General features: G+C 42.0%; 1 protein-coding gene across 1 annotated transcript in view; it reads left to right on the top strand.

The window, feature by feature from the left end:
• EIF3C (eukaryotic translation initiation factor 3 subunit C) overlaps nucleotides 1-17,167 on the top strand; it is a 20,146-nt gene extending 2,979 nt beyond the window's left edge. The window contains exons 5-21 of the mRNA XM_015810299.1: nucleotides 1,006-1,131; nucleotides 1,365-1,419; nucleotides 1,531-1,640; nucleotides 1,909-2,036; nucleotides 4,724-4,877; nucleotides 4,980-5,083; nucleotides 6,148-6,289; nucleotides 6,459-6,584; nucleotides 7,283-7,376; nucleotides 8,630-8,817; nucleotides 11,258-11,482; nucleotides 12,383-12,746; nucleotides 13,503-13,662; nucleotides 14,608-14,673; nucleotides 14,996-15,083; nucleotides 16,331-16,493; nucleotides 16,985-17,167. Coding sequence (XP_015665785.1) covers nucleotides 1,006-1,131; nucleotides 1,365-1,419; nucleotides 1,531-1,640; nucleotides 1,909-2,036; nucleotides 4,724-4,877; nucleotides 4,980-5,083; nucleotides 6,148-6,289; nucleotides 6,459-6,584; nucleotides 7,283-7,376; nucleotides 8,630-8,817; nucleotides 11,258-11,482; nucleotides 12,383-12,746; nucleotides 13,503-13,662; nucleotides 14,608-14,673; nucleotides 14,996-15,083; nucleotides 16,331-16,493; nucleotides 16,985-17,070 — 2,379 coding nt within the window. The 3' untranslated portion in view covers nucleotides 17,071-17,167. The remainder of the gene's footprint in view (nucleotides 1-1,005; nucleotides 1,132-1,364; nucleotides 1,420-1,530; nucleotides 1,641-1,908; nucleotides 2,037-4,723; nucleotides 4,878-4,979; nucleotides 5,084-6,147; nucleotides 6,290-6,458; nucleotides 6,585-7,282; nucleotides 7,377-8,629; nucleotides 8,818-11,257; nucleotides 11,483-12,382; nucleotides 12,747-13,502; nucleotides 13,663-14,607; nucleotides 14,674-14,995; nucleotides 15,084-16,330; nucleotides 16,494-16,984) is intronic.
• The last annotated feature ends 2,446 nt before the right edge of the window (nucleotides 17,168-19,613 follow it).

Here is a 19,613-nt window from a genome sequence, read left to right as displayed (position 1 = left end):
AAATCATGATCTATTTTCCTTTGTTGGGGAGTGGTTAACCAATACATCTGAAAGTAATTTTGATTGATGTAAAAAAAAATTGGCTATATGCTACACATTATGAAAGCTAAATTTAAAAGCTTCCAAAAAGCATTTTGTTCATTCAAGAAAGTAATCTTGGTAAATGATTCCAGTTTTTCTGCACAAACATTTGGCAAGAAAAAATCCTAGTAAATATGTTTTCTTCAAAAAAGAATTCTGGTATTCAAACTGTAGGTCCTTTGCTGGTTTCTCCCAGCTCTTTAGAACTCTTGTACAATAGGCTCATAATCAGTGCTGCCAACTCATATATGAATCTTCCTATTTGTTAAGATCAAATTATTTTAATCAGCCCCTCCAGTCATTATTTACAAAGTGTTTATCTAGTGTCTATATGATGCTCAACCACTATGATCCTCAGTGCTGCTGGAAATCATGGAAGTTGGAGACCAGCATCTGGTTGGCATCAGGTTAAAATAAAGTCAGCATCTGAGATCTATTTTCAGAGATTATATAGCTACAGCAAGAGTTGTAACCTTTTTGGTAGTGATGGCTCATTTATATCCCTCCACATCTTTCTCTACATTCATTTAATACTAATCTATTAATAATAGTTTCAGTAGCTATCTGGATTTTGAAATTGGCATGTTTTTGATAGTTTAGTTTGTTTGTTTTCCCAATTTTTTTTTCATAGTTTAAGCCTTTTTGTGATCATTGCTTTGGCCTAAAAGAACTCTTCTGCTATCCCGAAGTGTAACAAACTCTGTGCTTTGTATCTTGAGTTGGGCATTTGAAAATGCTATCTCCATTCATCATTGATACTTGCTGTTTCTGATGCATCTTGATGGTAAGAGGTCACGTAAGCCTGTGCTGTATGCACAATATTAACTGGATCCTAGGAAAGTAGTTACTGAATGGAATAGGTGTTGCACAGCTTGAGGAAGCAACCAGTGCTGCTCTCCATATGCCATCTTTTGTTTTCTGTAGGTTTGGGAAGACAAGGAAGGCAAGAAAAAAATGAACAAGAACAATGCCAAAGCGCTGAGTACCCTCCGCCAGAAGATCCGGAAGTACAACAGAGATTATGAAACCCAGATAACTGCTTACCGCCAGGTATTGACCTAGGCAGGAAAGGCTGCAGAGACGTATTTTACAACAACTGCTGTGTGGAATTGATGGTTTAGCTGGGTTGTCCATCTAACACTGACAGCAAACATATAGGATTATGGCTGAAGAGAGGACTTGAACAGCCCCGTTTGCGATGGACAAGAAAGTTGTTTGGCTAATATGGGGTGGGGTAGAAAAATATATATCATGATCTCGGCATGTTGGTCATGTTCTCCTAGAATCCTGAGCTGTCAGCTGATGAAGATGAGGACAAGAAAAGTGATGATTCGGAGGGTAAGTGATGATGCAGGAGCCATGGCAGTTGAAGGATGTCCTCTTGTTCCGAGTATGGTTTGTTGTTTGAAATCTCCCCTCTCAATGGTTCCTCCCATTTTCCGCCTTCAGGATCCTCTTCCTCAAGTGAAGATGATGATGATGGAATAAGTGCCTCAGCCTTCTTGAAAAAGAAAGAGGGAGCAGCTGAGAGTCGCAGCAAGTTTCTCAAAAAGATAGAGGTGAGAGTTCCAGGAAAGAGCCTCAAGGAAAAATTGTATGAGTTACCTCCTCAAGGCTCTCCAGGAGGATTCAGAGTAGGAGAACCCAAGCCTCCCTGGGGGAATGTGAGACAGAATCTCCCATTTTTCTCAGCCAGACTATCCACCTCAGTCAGATTTTATGAGAGACAAAGCAGTTTTCTGCTAGAGGGAACTTTGCTATACTGTGGCAGAAAATTCCTTTGGAAGATGATTTGCTGGAGTAATATATATATATATTTCCTGACAGGATGAAGATGAGGAAGAAGAGGAGTCAGATGATGATGAAGATTGGGGCTCATCAGATTCAGAATCTGATTCAGAGTCAGATGAAGATGAGGGCAAATACACCTCCTTGGCTTCAAAATTCCTTAAGAAGTAAGGACAACATTCCTTAGAGGCAAGGGGAGGTGGGGACCTTACCTTCGTGCAACATCATCCATCATGCACTACAGATGGTTTATGATGATAATTGGGACTGGAATTTCCATCACTAAAGAAGTGCAGTTGTAAAATGTGGCATCACAGCATCACGGCAATCACAGCAGTTCCATTGCTATTTTTAAGTGATTACCATGGGTTGTTAAGCAAGGATCTTCTTGCCTCTTCCTGCCAGCTTTTAACAAGCGAAGTCAGTGGAAGTCAGAAGTCCCAGGTGGGTAAGTGGCTACTGTCAGGGATCAAAGGGCACAGAAGTAGCCATCAATTTTTGTGATATCGTGCAAGTTCATGTACTCTGGGGGCAGCTGCTGCTGGTTTGGGGAGGGTGTGCAAACTGCCCTGTGCTCTGCCACCCTCAACTGACTCCGTCTCCTGTTGCTAATGTAGACATGGCACCAGTCTTTATGAGGCCTCCTTCCTGAGGCCACACATGATATTCCTGAAGCCTTGTGAGAAGGCTGCACACATCCTCAAAAAGGAGGCCTCATACAGCCAGCAGTTGCCTCATGAAGGGCACACCTTGTCAGCAGCAGAAAGAAGAATAGCTATTACTTAGATTTATATACCACTTCATAGTGTTTTACAGCCCTCCCAGAGCAGTTTACAGAATCAGCCTATTGCCCCCAACAATCTGGGTCTTCATTTTACTGACTTCGGGAGGATGGAAGGCCGAGTCAACCTTGAGCTGGTCAGAATTGAACTGCTGGCAGTCAACAGAATTAGCCTGCAATACTGCCTTCTAACCACTGCACCACCACAGATCAGTGGGGGCAGCAGGGTTCATGGCAGCTAGATGGCAGAGTTCATGTCCTGGTCAATGTCAGTAGGTTGCAAAGTGTCCAGATTTTGTTTACATGACCATGGGGGGGTGCTGCCTTAACTTCAGGGACCGGGCATAAGTATCATTCTTTCAGTGCTGTCATAACTTCAAATGGTCACTGAATGAAAGGTTGTTAAGCAAGGACTACTTGTATAGCTGTATTCCTCAAGTTTCAGGCTAAACAGATTGTACTTATCTTGTTGTATCTTAATGTTTTCGGTTTGTGCTTACCTATCTAGAGGACAGATGTTTTAGGTTATAACCAGCAGCCCCAGTCCTCTATATGAGCTGTCTTATATATCCAGGCATCTTAAAAGCTTAATCAATTTTTCTTTGTTTTTGGTTTCTCCTGCGATGTGAAATTTCAAGTTTAGTGACTGATATTTTAGATCCAGGAAGTACTTGCACCAACAAATCAAGATAGCAGTTATGACTCTTGAGTTCCAGGCTGTCAAATCTGCCAGTAGTTATCTATGCCATAGTTCTAGCACAGTCAGATTATGTCAATTTTGTTTTCTGGAGGTTACCTTTGAAGAACACAGGTTGCAGCTAAGCTACTAGTTGGGTCACAAAAGCACAATCTTGTTATGTGTGTCTTTCAAGTCAGGCCCCTATTGATTGACAAAAGTTTTTGGACGACAAGTCAGAATGAAGGTTTTGCCCTTTGAAAACCTAAACTGTAGATCTGCTCTACAGACAGCTCTGTCCCTGTTCTTATCATGCAGTCAACAGGAGAGGCCTCCTTAAAGATGTCTCTGTTTTTAGAGGCCTAATTGTTGGGCACCCTGGAAAATCGGTTATGGTGCTATTGCCAGACTATTGAGACTCCTGTGTTCGATTCTCAGACTTTCTACTTACAAGAAAGAAATCCCCACCTTCTTCAGCCAAACTTTTACGACCTAGAACCGGCAACCTTGGCTCTTTTATGACTCATGGACTTCAACTCCCAGAATTCCTGAGCCAGCCATGCTGGCTCGGGAATTCTGGGAGTTGAAGTCCATGAGTCATAAAAGAGCCAAGGTTGCCTAGCCCTGACCTAGATTATTGGTAATTTTAGCTCTTTACAGGATTTTGGTTCCTTAACTTTTAGAGTTAACCAGTGTGCATGTCCTATACAGGAAGTCCTTGGCTTATGACGATTCCTTCAGGGAGCACTCAGAGTTACGATGGCACTGAATGAAGAGGACCTATGACAGGTCCTTGTAGTTCTGGCCATCGTAGCATCCCCTGCAGTGGGGGGATCATGTTATGTGATCACAATTTTTTCAATATTCCCTGCCAGCTTCCCAAAAGCAAGGTCAGGAGAAGTTGGCAGGAAGTTGGAAGTCATGATCACGTGAGGTCCTTGCTTAAGGACTGCAGTCCTCATTTAATGACGGCAACCAGGACTGCTGGAATAGCTGTCACTAAACCACATGGTTGCAGGACACTGTGCTGATGACATCATTTAGAATTCCTGGTCCCAATTGCTGTTGATACATGCAGATTTCCTATAGGTTGAAAGCTACATAACTTGATCTATTAGTAGTTGATTCCGATCTTAGCAGACCAGGGATCTGTGCAAAGGTAGGTAGATATCAGGGAAATCTTGGTGTATTGGAGTAATATAATCTCGCCTGAAGGTTTGGATTCAAATGCACTTGGCAGGATGGAAGGAAAGGGGGCTGCTTTCATTAGAGCAGGTTTGATCTACAGTATTCAAACCCAACGATGTTTCTGGGATTAAGTGTAAGTAGCTCACAAGATTTTAGAATCGCAGTGTTGAGGGGAAAAAAAACGGATCTGTTTAATCCTCCAAAATTAGAATTGGCACAGAGGAGGAAAAGAGGATTCTGGAGAAGAAAAAAGAAGACAAAGCAAAGAAAAAACAAGACCGTAAATCCAAAAAGTATGAAGATGATGAAGACGACGAAGGAGGCGAATGGGAAAAAGTCAAAGGGGGTGTCCCTCTGGTTAAGGTGAGGCATTGCCAGTGGCTTCTCTTTCCAGCTGGGAGATTACCCAGAGAAGGAGTAGAAGGAATTGGGAAGTTTATCCTTTCTTTTTTTTTCTCCCTGTAGGAAAAGCCAAAGATGTTTGCTAAGGGCACAGAGATCAACCATGCTGTGGTAGTGAAGAAACTCAATGAAATTCTACAGGCTCGTGGCAAGAAAGGCACCGATAGGTGAGACAAACAAATTTTGACATCGCTGGGCAAGAGTAACTAAAATCATTCTCAAATTGACCACTGGTTTTTTCGTTCCTCTGGCAGTCTGTCATTATGAAAAGAAAGATGGCGGTAAAAATATATGCATAGAGAATGTCTATCTTGCCTGATACTGAAATCTTTTCCTCTGAAAGGATCTGGTCAGTTCTGAGCTTCATGTGCACATTAATACATGATGCAACATCTTTTGCACTGAAGCAGACTTAATTATAGACAGAAAAATATGGTACATCAATCCTAGCTAAATGTCTATGGAGATTCTCAGTCATCCCGGTCATAGTTGTCCCAAAGGTGCTTTTTCAAGAGACAACTAGACTTTCTTTGTTTTTACTTGAAGACATTTCGCTTCTCGTCTCAGAAGCTTCTTCAGAACTGAAGAAGCTTATTCTATTATCCAACCTCAAGAAACAATGGTAAATCTTCCAGACTTGTGGCATGCTAAAGGACAGCTATTTGAAATGGGGAACTGACTTTTTTTGAACTTTTTATACCCACACCATGGAAGTGGGCATAAGGCTTGTGTCTAGAGTTTGCTGTGGCTTGTTTGCATCAGGCCAGACTAGACAGAAAGGAGAAGCCACATGTTCCAAGTTGAGGTTATGATCCAGCCTCTTGACCTGTCAGACAAGTTTGAGAAGGACTTCTGCATAAGAAGGGGCGTGGCCAAAGATTTCCATCCTCTTTTACGTTAGAGCTTTGTCTACGCTTACACTTCCAAACTAAGCAAACAAAAGCCTTTCAAAATTGACATTTTTGTTGCTGAACTTTGGTGGTGTGATCTTATAGTGTTCTGGGAGCTACAGATGAGGTGCTGGGATGCCCTATGTGTCTCTGACTAGACTGCTTGCAGTCTTTCAACTCTTGGACCACTGCAGAGCTTATGAAAATGAGGTTAGTTAAAGGCTTTAGAACAAAGTCCAGTAAGCTGTGCTGAGTTTGAGGAAGTAACTCAAAATAATAACCTGCCATCTCTTCACACTTACTGCCACAGTAGTCTCTACCTTTTCTGTGATCTTCCACAGAGCTGCCCAGATCGATCTTCTGCAGCTTTTGGTTGGAATTGCAGCAGAGAACAACCTGGGGGTGGCCATTGACCTCAAAATCAAGTTCAACATCGTTGCCTCTTTATATGACTACAATCCCAACTTAGCTACATACATGAAGGTATGGGGGAATAAGGAAAGAAGGTAAGATGGATTAATTCTGGCGTGCCACAAGATGTTGTTCCTTGCCCATATTGGCTGTGAGATACACGACACGGAAGATCGGTTGTTTCATTCCTATAATACCAAGGTTGTTAATGAGTTCCTCTTTATTCTCTTCTTGTTTGCAGCCAGAGATGTGGCAGAAATGTCTTGGCTGCATTGATGAGCTTCTGGACATCCTTTTTGCGCATAACAACATCTTCATCGGACAGAATATTGCAGAAGATTCTGAAAACCTGGCCAACACTGAGCAGGTGGGTTTCTGCAGGTCCTCCCTGCCAATAAACCATCCTGCAACAAATTATATAGGTAGTCCTTGACTTATGACTGGCTGCTTAGTGCCCATTCAGAGTTAAGATGGATTCCCCCCAAAGGTACTCACAATCTGGATTCAAAGTTCCAATGGCTGCCATCCCCTCCTTTGGTCATATGATGACATTTTGGGTGCTTGGCACCTGGCCCACATTTGTGGCTGTTTGCAACATCCTGTGGTCATACGATCATGATTTACAAAGGTTTTTCCTGGAAACTGAAGTCAACTTCTGATGTTTGGCAAAAAAACACCCATTGCAGACAATGGGTTCCCTTAATGACCATCATAAAAAAAAATCAGGTTGGTCACATGGATGCCTCAACAGCCATCGTGATACATAAATGAAAATTCCAGGGTCTATTGCAGTCATAAGTCAAGAACTACTTGTAGGGAGGGCTGAATGAAACCTGCAAAGATCAAAGAGGATGCTGCTGCACTGGCAGACCAAGAAAAAAGTGTTTTTATTTATGCCACTTCTCCAAGAGTGCTGCATTGGCACTCGGATCACCTCAATATTCTCCTACTTGGGAATGATGGTGATTGTAACTCAGTGCACTAGGAAAGTTCCACACTGGAGAAAGCTAAGCTAAGTCTACTAGTCCTGATCCCACTCCCTCCTTTTTGCTTTTCCATGGCCAGCCCCTTCGCATACGTGGATGCATCTTGACCTTGGTGGAGCGGATGGATGAGGAGTTTGTTAAAATCATGCAAAACACAGACCCCCATTCTCAAGGTGAGTTTGTACATCAACATGTCTATCATAAAGTGGTGTCTTAGAGGGAAAATGGACATCTATTGAAAACAGAGGTAATGAAGGGCAGTGGGTTGGGACAGGATGTACCTTACCTGATAATAGGAATATTTGGCTCCTAGTTGAATGTTGTCCCCAGCAGAATTGCCTCTTTTAACCAGACAGAGAAATTTGGAGCCTGCTAAATTACAAGGTTGAAATTCGCCCTTATTTTTTCACGTTACTGTGCCTGCTTACAGACAAATGCACGTTGTTCAGCTGTCTTACATTATTTTACAAGAGAGGTATAGATAACTATTTTTTTTTATTTAGTGTATGGAGTTGGTACATGAAAGCCAGGAATCTACAGTGTTATTACAGGGTAGTAGTTTGGTTGCCTAAGATTGCTAGTTCATTCAATTCACACTTCTGTGCTATCCAGAGTGCACCACGGGGCGAATTTGCTTCGCACACAGAGCAGCTAGCGGTGTTCTCCAGGAACATCAGCATCGTCAGGAGATTTTTCTCTCGCAGTTAGGCTGGTCTGGCGGCAGTTGGTTTCTTGCTTCTGCCGTTAGTCCTACCAAAGTGGTACATATTTATCTACCTGCATTTGCATGCTTTTGAACTGCTAGGTTGGCAGAAACTGAGTGAGTGATGAGAGCTCACTCCATCACATGGTACTAGGGCAGTGGTCTCCAGGATTTGCGGCTTGGCGGCCCGGCTAAGGGGGGAGAGGGGAACTGGGCCACATGAGTGGCCGGCCAGCACGTACATGCATGCATGTTGGCCCACTGCTCGCGCGTGCATGCGCACCAGCCTGCCACTTGTGTGGCCCAGTTCTGAATAGGCCACAGCCTGATAGTGGGCTGTGACCCGGGGATTGGGGACACCTGTGCTAGGTTTGAACTGCTGGAATGCAGAGAGCTGACTTTTCCAGCTGACAAATCCAGCATCTTTAAGCTGCTGAGCCACTGCGCCTCCATTGTAGATAACAAAGAGCGATAGGTCAACATGAAGAACAGGACGTGGTGCTCAAGGGCCTTCGTGTTTCTACCTTTTAGATTGTGTAATTGTAAGGGCATAAAACAACAGCTGTTCTGACCACATCTCCACAACCACCAAAATGAAAGCTAACGGGGAAGGGAGGTTTTGCAGTACTGCATTGCCAGATTCCACCTAATCAAACAAGGGAAAAACTCCCTCCCATCTCTTGTAAAAGACTAAGCTAAGCGTGTGTGGTATACTTCTGCTAGAATACGTCGATCACCTGAAGGATGAGGCCCGAGTCTGCAAGATCATAGAACGGGTGCAGACTTATCTGGAGGACAAGGGAACTACAGATGAAGTCTGCCGTATTTACCTGCGCTCCATCCTCCATACCTATTACAAGTTTGACTACAAGGCTCACCAGCGCCAGCAAGGCCCAGCAGGAGATAGCAAGGTAACGTGGACCCTCTGTTAGGCAAGGACATGAGCAGTTGGTTTCCAAAGGATTTTTGTTCTCCAGAGAGAGACATTTGCTTGTCTAGGTCAATGCTCTCTTACTATCACCTCCTGCTGATTAAGAGATGCTGGGGGCTTGTACTTGGAAGCTACACCCTACAAAGCATACAGCTTTATATGTCTTTGAATCAGTTTTCTAGTAAACTTCATAGACCAGTATTTCTCTTTCTTTTTTTCATTAGTTTATAATATAATATACAATACAAAAATACAAAAGCAAATACTAGGAAAGAGGGGAGGGAAAAGGAAAGAGAAAAGTGTAGAAAAGAAGGGGAAAAGAAAGAAAAGGCGTTGACCTCCAACTCCCTTTGGTGCAATAGAATAAGATGATGACATCAAACCTCAACTTTTTACTTGTACGTAATAGTATAAGCTAGCCATTTCTATAACAACAAATCTATGTAATTGGTAAAGCCCAGAATCAAAGTTTCATTTTTTTCCACCTCAAGCACAAAGTCCAGAAACGGTTTCCAAGTGGAAACAAAAGCAATTTATTTATTTTTTCTTTAATCAAAGCAGTCAGTTTGGCCATCTCTGCTAACTCCATCAACTTTTGCAGCCATTCATCCATTGTGGGAATCAAAGCGTCCTTCCATTTTTGTACATAAAATAGTAACATGCCCTCCTAACATATATAACATCAAAATTCCAACATTTTTTCCAAATTTTTTTCCATTAAACCCAAAAGAAAAGTTTCTTGATTGTATCTACATATTCACTTGGAGAATCTTCTGTATTAGGATGTGAATCCTACTCCAATATTTCTTTGCTTTGTCACATGTCCACCATAAATGATAAAAGGTCTCTTCTTTACATTTGCGTTTCCAACATTCACTTGAAATACCTTTGTACATTCTTGACAGCCTGTCTGGTGTTAAATATCAGCGATACATCATTTTATAGAAATTTTCTTTTAAATTATAATTTAGTGTACATTTTAAACCTTTCGTCCACATATCCTCCCATTGTTCAAGCATTACATTTTATTTAAAATTCCTTGCCCACATAGACCAGTATTTTTCAACCCTGGCAATTTTAAGCATGCTAGCTAGAGAATTCTGGGAGTTGAAGTCCACACAGTTTAAAGTTGCCATGGTCGAGAAACACTGTCATAGACACAGCCATGTCTTCCAGGATGCATTTGTTACTTCCCAATCTGACAGACTGGAATTCAAAGGGATCTCCCACCCAAGTGATGACCTGATCTGGTGCTGCTTAATTTCTGAGCCCAAACAAGGTTGATCAGGTGGTGCCACCTATTAAGAGATAGCTTTGTAGAGAATTTAACATTCTTTTACAAAACAACTTCCAGCATTTGAGACCAGTCCTCCAATCGGATAACTAATTGTTGAGAATCCAGAAGGTTAAACAGTAACAAAAATAATTCATTGTAAACAGCATTTTTATATTTACTGGCAGATGAAGGTAGCGTATAGCAGAGCTTATATGTAGCTTGGGATTGAACTATCGAGTTAGTGCTATTTTCTGAGTTTGGTTGTTTTCCTGCAGATATTTCATTACCAGGCTGGATAACATTATCAGTACAACCTCAGACAACCCCAAGAGCAGGGGTCTTCAAACGTGGCCCTTTTATGACTGGTGGACTTCCAACTCCCAGAATTCCTCAGCCAGGCACACTGGCTGTGGAATTCTGGGAGTTGGTCCATCAGTCATAAAAGGGCCAAGTTTGAAGACCCCTGTCCAAGAGGATAGCAAAGATTAGAGAAAGATTGGTATCTTAGGGCAGAGCTGTGCAGTATTTTTTGGGCAAGGACCACACTGTTAAAGATACATTTTTTTCTCCTGTTATATTAAAAATTAGAGTTTGGATTTCTTGTGACTTGGAGGTCATTGTTAGGTTTCTTGCAAGATAAGGAAAAAGCCAACTTTTGACTTTGGAATTTAAAAATTCAATCTGATCTGACCAGAGAAATATTGTACTTAGGGTTAAGGTTAGAGATTTTAATATATGCTTATTCATATTTGACAATTTACTATATGTTAGATTAAAATAGTATGGATATTGGTATGTTAAGATAGTTTACTGAATAGTTTACTAGAGCGATGTTGCATTGCATAATTTACCTTTGTACTGAAAAGAATTTAAGATCACTTATATATTTGTTCGACGTATTTTTTCTGTCACTTTTATGTCCTGTTATTCCCCTCCCTTCTTTTCCCTTTCATGTACTTTAATGTTTGCTTATGAAAAACAATATTATGTTTGCAAAACAAAATAAAAATTACAGTTTGGTTGAAACCTTCAGAGTGCTTTAAAAGGCTGTGTGCAGCTTGGAGACTGCAAGTTGAATACTTTGCATTAGGAGTAATGTGATTTATTGATACTGGGGCTAATTTACACCCTCTGCTTGTTGCAGTCCGAACAAGACCAAGCAGAAAACGAGGGGGAAGATTCGGCAGTGCTGATGGAGCGCTTTTGCAAATTCATCTATGCCAAGGATCGGACAGACCGGATCCGCACCTGTGCCATTCTCTGCCATATTTATCACCATGCCTTGCATGATCGCTGGTACCAGGCCCGTGACCTGATGCTCATGAGCCACCTCCAAGATAATATCCAGCATGCGGACCCGCCTGTGCAGGTTAGAGATGAGCAACATTGAACTTGCCTCTTTGATGATGATGGTGGTGGTGATGCAGAGTTTGGATGGACAGCAGACTTTCTGCTGCCCTATTGTCTTTGGTCTGCTTGGAGACAAACTACACCTCCAGCCACAGCTTTCCTCTAAACAAAATGGAGGACGCCCATCTTAGTCAACTAAACAACCTAGTAGGGATGGAAGCTTAAAATTCTGCTTGACAATCCGTACTAGGAAAGGGCTGCAATATGAATCAGTTATTTGAGCCAGCTACTACCGTGTTTCCCCGAAAATAAGACCTGGTCGTATTATTACTTTTTTTGCCTCCAAAAGAGGCACTAGGTCTTATTTTCAGAGGGGTGTCTTTTATACTCACCTCTGGCATTGACAGCCCCACCCAGCCGGTCCAGTTCTTCTGCAGCCGAAGGAGCAGCTTTCATTCTGCAGCTGCATTCCAGCCTGCATTTTGCAGTCAAGCCTTCCCGGAAAGCTGAGTACCAAGCTATGGATTCAATCCATAGCCCAGTTCTTGGCTGCACTGGCCTTCTGGAAAGGCCTGTGGATGAGAAATGCAGGCCTAGCTGCAGAAGAAGTGAGCCAGCGAGGAGAGGCCTGCCTGCAAGATTAGTGGATGTGGGGCAGCTCCACACCCCCACTCCCACCCTAGTTTGATTTTTAGGTGTGTGACTCACCCCAAAACTAGGGCTTGTTTTTGGGATAGAGCAGTGTAGAGTAGGACTTATATTAGGCCCACCCCAAAAAAAACCTAGCTGGGGCTTATTTTCAGGGTAGGCCTTACTTTCAGGGAAACACAGTAAACATGGGATCTGAGATCAGTTAATAGGAAAAGAGGTGCTGATAGTTTTGCTTTTTCAAACCCTTTTGATTTTTTCCCCCCTCCAGATCCTGTATAACCGGACAATGGTTCAGCTGGGGATCTGTGCCTTCCGCCAGGGCTTGATCAAAGATGCCCATAATGCTTTGCTGGACATTCAGTCAAGTGGAAGAGCAAAGGAGTTGCTAGGGCAGGGTCTCCTGATGCGTAGCATGCAAGAGCGCAACCAAGAGCAAGAGAAGATTGAGAAACGTCGGCAGGTTCCTTTCCACATGCATATCAACCTGGAACTCCTGGAGTGTGTCTACCTGGTCTCTGCCATGCTGCTTGAGATCCCTTACATGGCTGCTCATGAGTTTGATGCCCGCCGCCGAATGATCAGCAAGCAGTTCCACCATCAGCTGCGGGTTGGCGAGCGCCAGCCTCTTCTTGGTAAGCAGTCCAAAGGGTGCTCAGTTGAGCCCTTAAAGATGCAGTTCTGACCATTATCTACATCTAAGGTTCCAGGAGAGTAAAGAGAGTTTGGTTCTGCCAGCTAGAAACAAGTAGAAACCAACAAGGAAAACATGAAGGCAACATTGTCATTCTGTTTGTGTTCCCCGGCAAGTCCGAGTAAGAGATACGGGTTCTCACTAATTGCAATTTACGGGTAGTCCTCAACATAATGAAGTCTACTAAGTTATTGTAAGTCAAGAACTACCTATAATATGATTAACCAGGGTGGCTGTGTTGAGATAGAATGCTAGCCCATAAAACACAGCTTACCAACTAAATAGTTGTGTTCACACCATATGTGAATACATAACAAAACAAACTATATTCTTCTATAATATTTAAGAAATATTTAGCCATCCTGACGTAATACGTTACGTTGAGGGAATTAAGCCTTCATGATCTTTTTTTTAAATAGCTTTTTTCCTCTGACAAATTATTTAATCTCTAAATCAAATAAAATTTGGGGAACTCATCTGCTTTTGTAACAGAGAAACTGTCTGCTTATTCCTTATAGTTAACTATATGGTTTTGCTCTTTTATAATATATGAAATCTGTAATTTTCTGGAATAGCAAAGCACTTTTTTTTTTCTAAGGGATTGTGGCTTATTCATTTGGATAATTAAAATCCTCTCTAATGGATTAGCGGAACATCCTTTTATCTTTCCCTGCCTCTCTCTTTTTCCTTGCTTTAGGCCCCCCTGAATCGATGAGAGAACATGTTGTAGCAGCGTCCAAGGCTATGAAGATGGGTGACTGGAAGACATGTCACCGTTTCATTGTCAATGAGAAAATGAACGGAAAAGTCTGGGATCTGTTTCCCGAGGCTGACAAAGTGCGCAGCATGCTTGTCCGGTCAGTTGCAAGGGGATCATATTGTTGAGGGAAGTGAGCCATGGATGTGATGTAATGTAGTGAGGAGGGGGATTCCCAGGAGGGGCTGTATTCCAGAGGGGTAAGAGGCAACTCAGTCTGGATGTTACATTTGAGAGAAAGAAGGTGCACCCAGTCCCTCCCTAACAGTTCATGGAGTATATTGTAGATGCAGATAATGGAGTCCTCCATCTGGCAAGATTTTCTCTAGAGGTGTGAAACAGTAACCCACCTTGGAAGAATTACGAATGTATTATTCTTGATTTTGGATCTGCCAACTATCTAGGAAAAGTACAACTATTTCCAGTTTTGCTCCAGTATATTGCTGGAACTGTACCGGCAAAGACATGTTTCTACTTGGAAACTGCTTCTGGACTTTGTCTTGAGGTGGGAAAAAATGATACTTTGATTTTGGGCTTTACTGATTAAGATTGATTTGTTGATATAGAAATGGCTAGTTCAGGGGTAGGTAACCTTGGCTCTTTTATGACTCGTGGACTTCAACTCCCGGAATTCCTGAGCCAGCCATGCTGAGGGGAAAGGGAGAGGTTTCCAAGCTGAGCCATGCTGGCTCAGGAATTCTGGGAGTTGAAGTCCACGAGTCATAAAAGAGCCAAGGTTGCGTATCCCTGGGCTAGTTCATACTACTACAGAAATGTAAAAAGTTGAGATTCTATGCTAATGCCTTATTTTACTGCCACAGAGGGAGTCAGAAGTCAACCCCCCTTTTTTTCTCCCCCCCCCCTTTCCACACTTCTCTTTTTCCCTTTCCCTTCCCTTTGTTCCTTATTATTTGCTTTTGTATTTTCGTATTTTATGTTACAGGTGAATAAAAATTAAAATAAAAAAATAGATAATTTGAGAGAGGCTCGTACACCTCATTCTCATTGCCACTGCTTTGTTTCTCTCTACCCCTTATCCCAACAGGAAGATCCAAGAGGAGTCTCTCCGGACCTATCTCTTCACCTACAGCAGTGTCTATGACTCAATCAGGTACCGTGATGGGCTTGTAGTTGTGTAGGGAGAGGCCCACATTGGCAGTGGTGGTATTTCTGCAGAATACGGGACGGCACATCTTTTATAGATAAGAGTTGAATGTTGACTGTGGATAATGGGTTTCAGAATTTCCTTTGAGTTATCCGACTGGTAGACTTATCTACTCTGGGTGGTTAGTGCACTTTTCCTCTGGTCCCTAGTTACAAAGCCTTCTGAGCCATTGTTTTCTCAGTAAACTTTCTTCTTGGCAAGATGCTAACCAGAATTATGGGCCGACCCTCACCATTCTCTGCTTTCCCTGGTCCCTTCCTCTTCCTAGCATGGAGATCCTGTCTGATATGTTTGAGCTGGACCTGCCCACCGTGCACAGCATCATTAGCAAGATGATCATCAATGAAGAGTTGATGGTGAGAACTTTTGCATAAGGCAGGCTGGGGCGGCTAGAGAAAGTAATGGCATTTCCGGGAAGGGGCAGGAGAAATGTTGCTCTCGCAGTGAGCAGGGAGAGGGCCACATGCTAAAGCACACATAAGAATCTCTACTCTCAGGCCACAGATACAGATATTATCTGTAATAATATCATCCGCCGTCCTGTTCATCAACAACAGCCTCACCTCTAATAATAATTATATTAGAGTAATCCTTGACTTACAGCCACAGTTAAAACTAAAATTTCCATTGCAACGCAGGCGGTTAAGTGAGTGGCGCCTGATTTTAAGACTTCTTTTTTTTGCCACAGTTGTTTTAGTGAATCGCTGCTGGTGTTGAGTGAATCACACAGTCGTTTTAAAAAAAATCTGGCTTCTCCATTGATTTTATTTGTCGGAAGCCAGCTGGGAAGGTGGCAGGTGGCGATCATGTGATCCCAGGGTGCTACAACCATTGTAAATCCCTGCCAAGTGCCCAGGTTTTGATCACGTGACCACAGGGATGCTGCACGAGGACCAATTCTAAGTTACTTGTTTCACTGCTGTTGTAGTTTTGCTGGCTAAAAGAATACAGGCAGTCCTCAACATACGACCACAGTCGAGCCCAAAATATATGTTAGTAGGTGAGAAATTTGTTACATGGGTTTTGGCCCCTGTTACAACTTTTCTTGCCACATTTGTTAAGCGGATCGCTGCGGTTGTTAAATTAGAAATATGGTTGTGAAGCGGACCTGGTTTCCCCGTTGACTTTCCGTGTCAGAAAGTTGCAAAGCAGGATCACGTGACCCCAGGACACAGCAACCATCATCAATGTGAGCCCGTTGTCAAGCATCCAAATGTAAATCATGTGACCTTGGGGGATGCTGCAAAGGTCATAAGTATGGGGAAATGGTCATAAGTCACTCTTTTCAGTACCATGGTAACTTCCAGTGGTCACTAAGCAAACTGTTGTAAGTCGAGGACTACTTGCAATTGTAAGTACAGGGCTACCTATGTTGGCAAATACCCCTTCAAACAACCAAGGTAATCATGATCAGAAGAGACCGAATCAGAATTATGTAGTGGGTAGGAGGACTACAGCATTCAAGTCAGATTCATTTCCATGCTGTGTAGAAATTTCATCTTGGTAGAGCTGGGAGGTCACGTACAACATAGGAGGGAATCTCTTTCTTTTGAAAGATGTTTCAATGCGTACAAGCTATTCTGTGCCTTTCAAACTTTTCTAGGCCTCCTTAGATCAGCCAACTCAGACAGTTGTGATGCATCGAACAGAGCCCACCACCCAGCAGAACCTGGCATTGCAGCTGGCCGAGAAGCTGGGCAGCCTTGTGGAAAACAATGAGAGGGTCTTTGATCAGAAGCAGGGCACTTACGGTGGCTACTTTCGGGGTAAGTTAACTCACTTTCGGGGTAAGTTAAAGCCCAGGTGTCACTGGTACTTAACTATTTTTCTCTTCACAACACAAAAACACACTCATGTCTGTACTTCCCTTTACCACGGGGAAAAATGTTCCGGCGGCTGTGGAACAAAATCTGTAAATATTTTGAAAGTTTACTAAGTATCTTATTTTTCCTAGTATTTTCCTAGTATCAGGGCATGAAGCCTCCATTCTTTTCATTATAGGATTCGAGTTCATCTTGTTTTAATATCCCTCCAGCCAGGGAAAGTACAGTTCATTGACCATTTCTGCTCTCTTCCTCCTTCCTTCCCCCCACTAATGCAATCTGCAAAGCCAAAATGATATTCATTCCGTGGCCGTTTATTGTTTGCTTGTCCCTGATTCATATTTTGCTGTGAGTTACAAAATTGTTTCTTTCTGTTTTGTTCGCTGTCTCCTCCTTTGCTTTAACTCCTGATCAGCTCTTGTCTTATCTTGCAGACCAAAAGGATGGCTATCGTAAGAACGAAGGGGGCTACATGCGGCGGGGAGGATATCGGCAGCAAGAACGTCAGAGCAACTACTAAACCCAGGGCCGCTTTTATTCAGTTAATTGGGAGGGAGAGAGATTACCAGTTACCATAATTCAAACAGGTCCAATAAAAAGAACTTACTGAAAAGGAAGTCTGTGTAGTGTCCTTGGGAATAGGCCAAGTAAATTAATTAAAGAGAACGACAAGACTCATCAGGCTCCATTGCATTCCCCAACCTTCAAGAGTTACTATTTGAGCCCAGAATGAGAGAATGACTGTAGGTTGCAAAGTGTCCAGATTTTGTTTACATGACCATTGGGGGGGGGGGGGGGCGCTGCCTTAACTTCAGGGACTGGGCATAAGTGTCATTCTTTCAGTGCTGTCATAACTTCAAATGGTCACTGAATGAATGGTGGTTAAGCGAGGACTACTTGTATAACCGTATTCCTCAAATTTCAGGCTAAACAGATTGTACTTGTATCCTAATGTTTTCGGTTTGTGCTTACCTGTCTAGAGGGCAGATGTTTTAGGTTATAACCAGCAGCCCCAGTCTTAATAGGATCAGAAATGCAAAGACAAGGAATTTCTTTTCAGCAAAGGTTTATTAAAGATGGTATTCTCAAAAAATCAGATCTGAAGAAACGACTCTTAAGTAACCCTTGCTGGAGCGTTACTCTATGCAGCTCTTGTGTTGAATGTATCTGAAAGTAAATAAACCATCTGTGTGAGGCATGACTGTTTGGCTTTAGAATAGTTTTGCTAGCTTTCATTTTTTCTGGAATGGCAGGGAGGCAAACCATATTGTAAATCGCAGGGGGTTTTTTTCCCAATACAACCTTGCTGTCCTGTCCATTTTATCAAGTTGGCTCCAAAATCTATGAAAAATGGTTACTGTTTTACTCAACATGTAGAGTCATTCTCAGCAAGTCCCTTGAAATTCACAGCCTTATGTTATTTGGATGATGGTTGGCGAGTGGCTGATTTAGCAACAGACAACAGTCTTGTGAGTGGGACAGCCATCTGTTGGTAGAAAAAGTCATCCAATAATTTCCCTGGTTCACATGGAGATTTAAACTGAAATCTCTCCAGTCAAAGTCCATCTGTTACAATATTAGACTTCATCCACATTACTTATTAAGTACCACTAGTTTATTTGTTGCATCCATATGCTTGTACAATACATAAAAAGTGACATAGGCTTTGTATTTTTATCCTCCACTCCACATGGCCATTATCTTGCCTGCTGTCTCCGTTGCCTTTTTGCCACAACATACCAGCCATGCAAACACTAAGGCCTTGTCAAAGCCTCTGCTTACAGCCTAGAGAAAATTGAGGGTTTATCTTTCAGCTTACTTGTAACATTCTTATACTGCTCTTGAAGCAAGTTCTCCAGTAGTTATTAAACTTAGAATTCAGTAAAACGCAAAAATACATTTCCCAATAAGCATCATGTCAATACAGTGTTAACACTGGCAAGTCAGCCAGAGCTGTTTAAAAAGCATTTTAAAGCCTTCAAAACCAAAAGAAAAGGATAATGAAAGCTAAAATGGCAAATGTGTTAAAATCATATTATTAAAAGCCAAAGACTCCATTAGAGTTTTCAACAGGTACTAAAAGAATTTTAGAATATCTGTAGAGAGTGAGATACTTGAGACAATACGTTTTCTTGATTGGGATACCACCAAGAAAGCATCCTGATAATGGGGTGCTTTTATCTCTTGATGGTGTGTGTGTGCCATTTTAGTTTTAACTACCTTGGGGGGTAGTTAAGGCATTCATCCACACAGTGGGATTGTGACAGCTGGAACCTTTAACCAACATGGATATTAAGAGTGACAGTACTATGAACTGCAGCTCCAGCATACTTGGAGAACAGATTTAGAAAAAATTCAACTATAAACTCAACTTCTCATTAAGTCAGAACTCAACTGATTTTGCATGTAATTTGAATTTCATTGCCATGGGGGACATTTGATCCTTTTGCCCAGAGTGGCCACTTCCTTATCTGGTCCCAGAGATCTTGGGAGACACAGCACGTAGCCATCGAGGAGCATCAAAAATCACACTCTTCCCTCTAATTTTGCTCCATTTTCAAGGTTCTCTTGGGTTGGGTTTCTCAAAATAAAACAAGGCCTTCCATTTTTTTCCAAGTAGCTACAGAATGAAGGCTTTTTGTATAATTTTATTAAAGAATTTAAAAGATGTAAATTAATACAAAGTAAGATGCAGTAAGAAAAAAAGAAAGAGGAAGCTAAAAGTGCAAGAAAGGGGTGGGGGGAAGATACAAAGAAGTAGCTTCCAAACTTTGCAATAGTTTAAAGTGCAATGATACATTTATCTCTTACTCTATAGTTACAACATAATTCTTTTTATATTCTGTCTAATTATCAAAATCATAAGTCATACATTTATTTTTTTTCTGTTTCATACGAAAGGCTAGAAGAGGTTTCAATTTACCAATAAACACAGATATTGTTGTTTTTTAAACAAAGAAGTCAATACAGCCATCTAGCAAGTTCAATCACCTTCAGCAACCTCCATTGTGGAGAATGCCAAATCTTTCCATCTTTGGGTGTACAATAATCTTGCTTGTTTTC

The sequence above is a fragment of the Protobothrops mucrosquamatus genome, unplaced genomic scaffold, assembly GCF_001527695.2.
Source record: "Protobothrops mucrosquamatus isolate PMUCROS unplaced genomic scaffold, P.Mucros_1.0 scaffold8, whole genome shotgun sequence".
In the NCBI taxonomy this organism is placed as follows: Eukaryota; Metazoa; Chordata; class Lepidosauria; order Squamata; family Viperidae; genus Protobothrops; species Protobothrops mucrosquamatus.
Note: the sequence above shows the minus strand (reverse complement) of the source record. Positions and strands in the feature narration are given on the sequence as shown.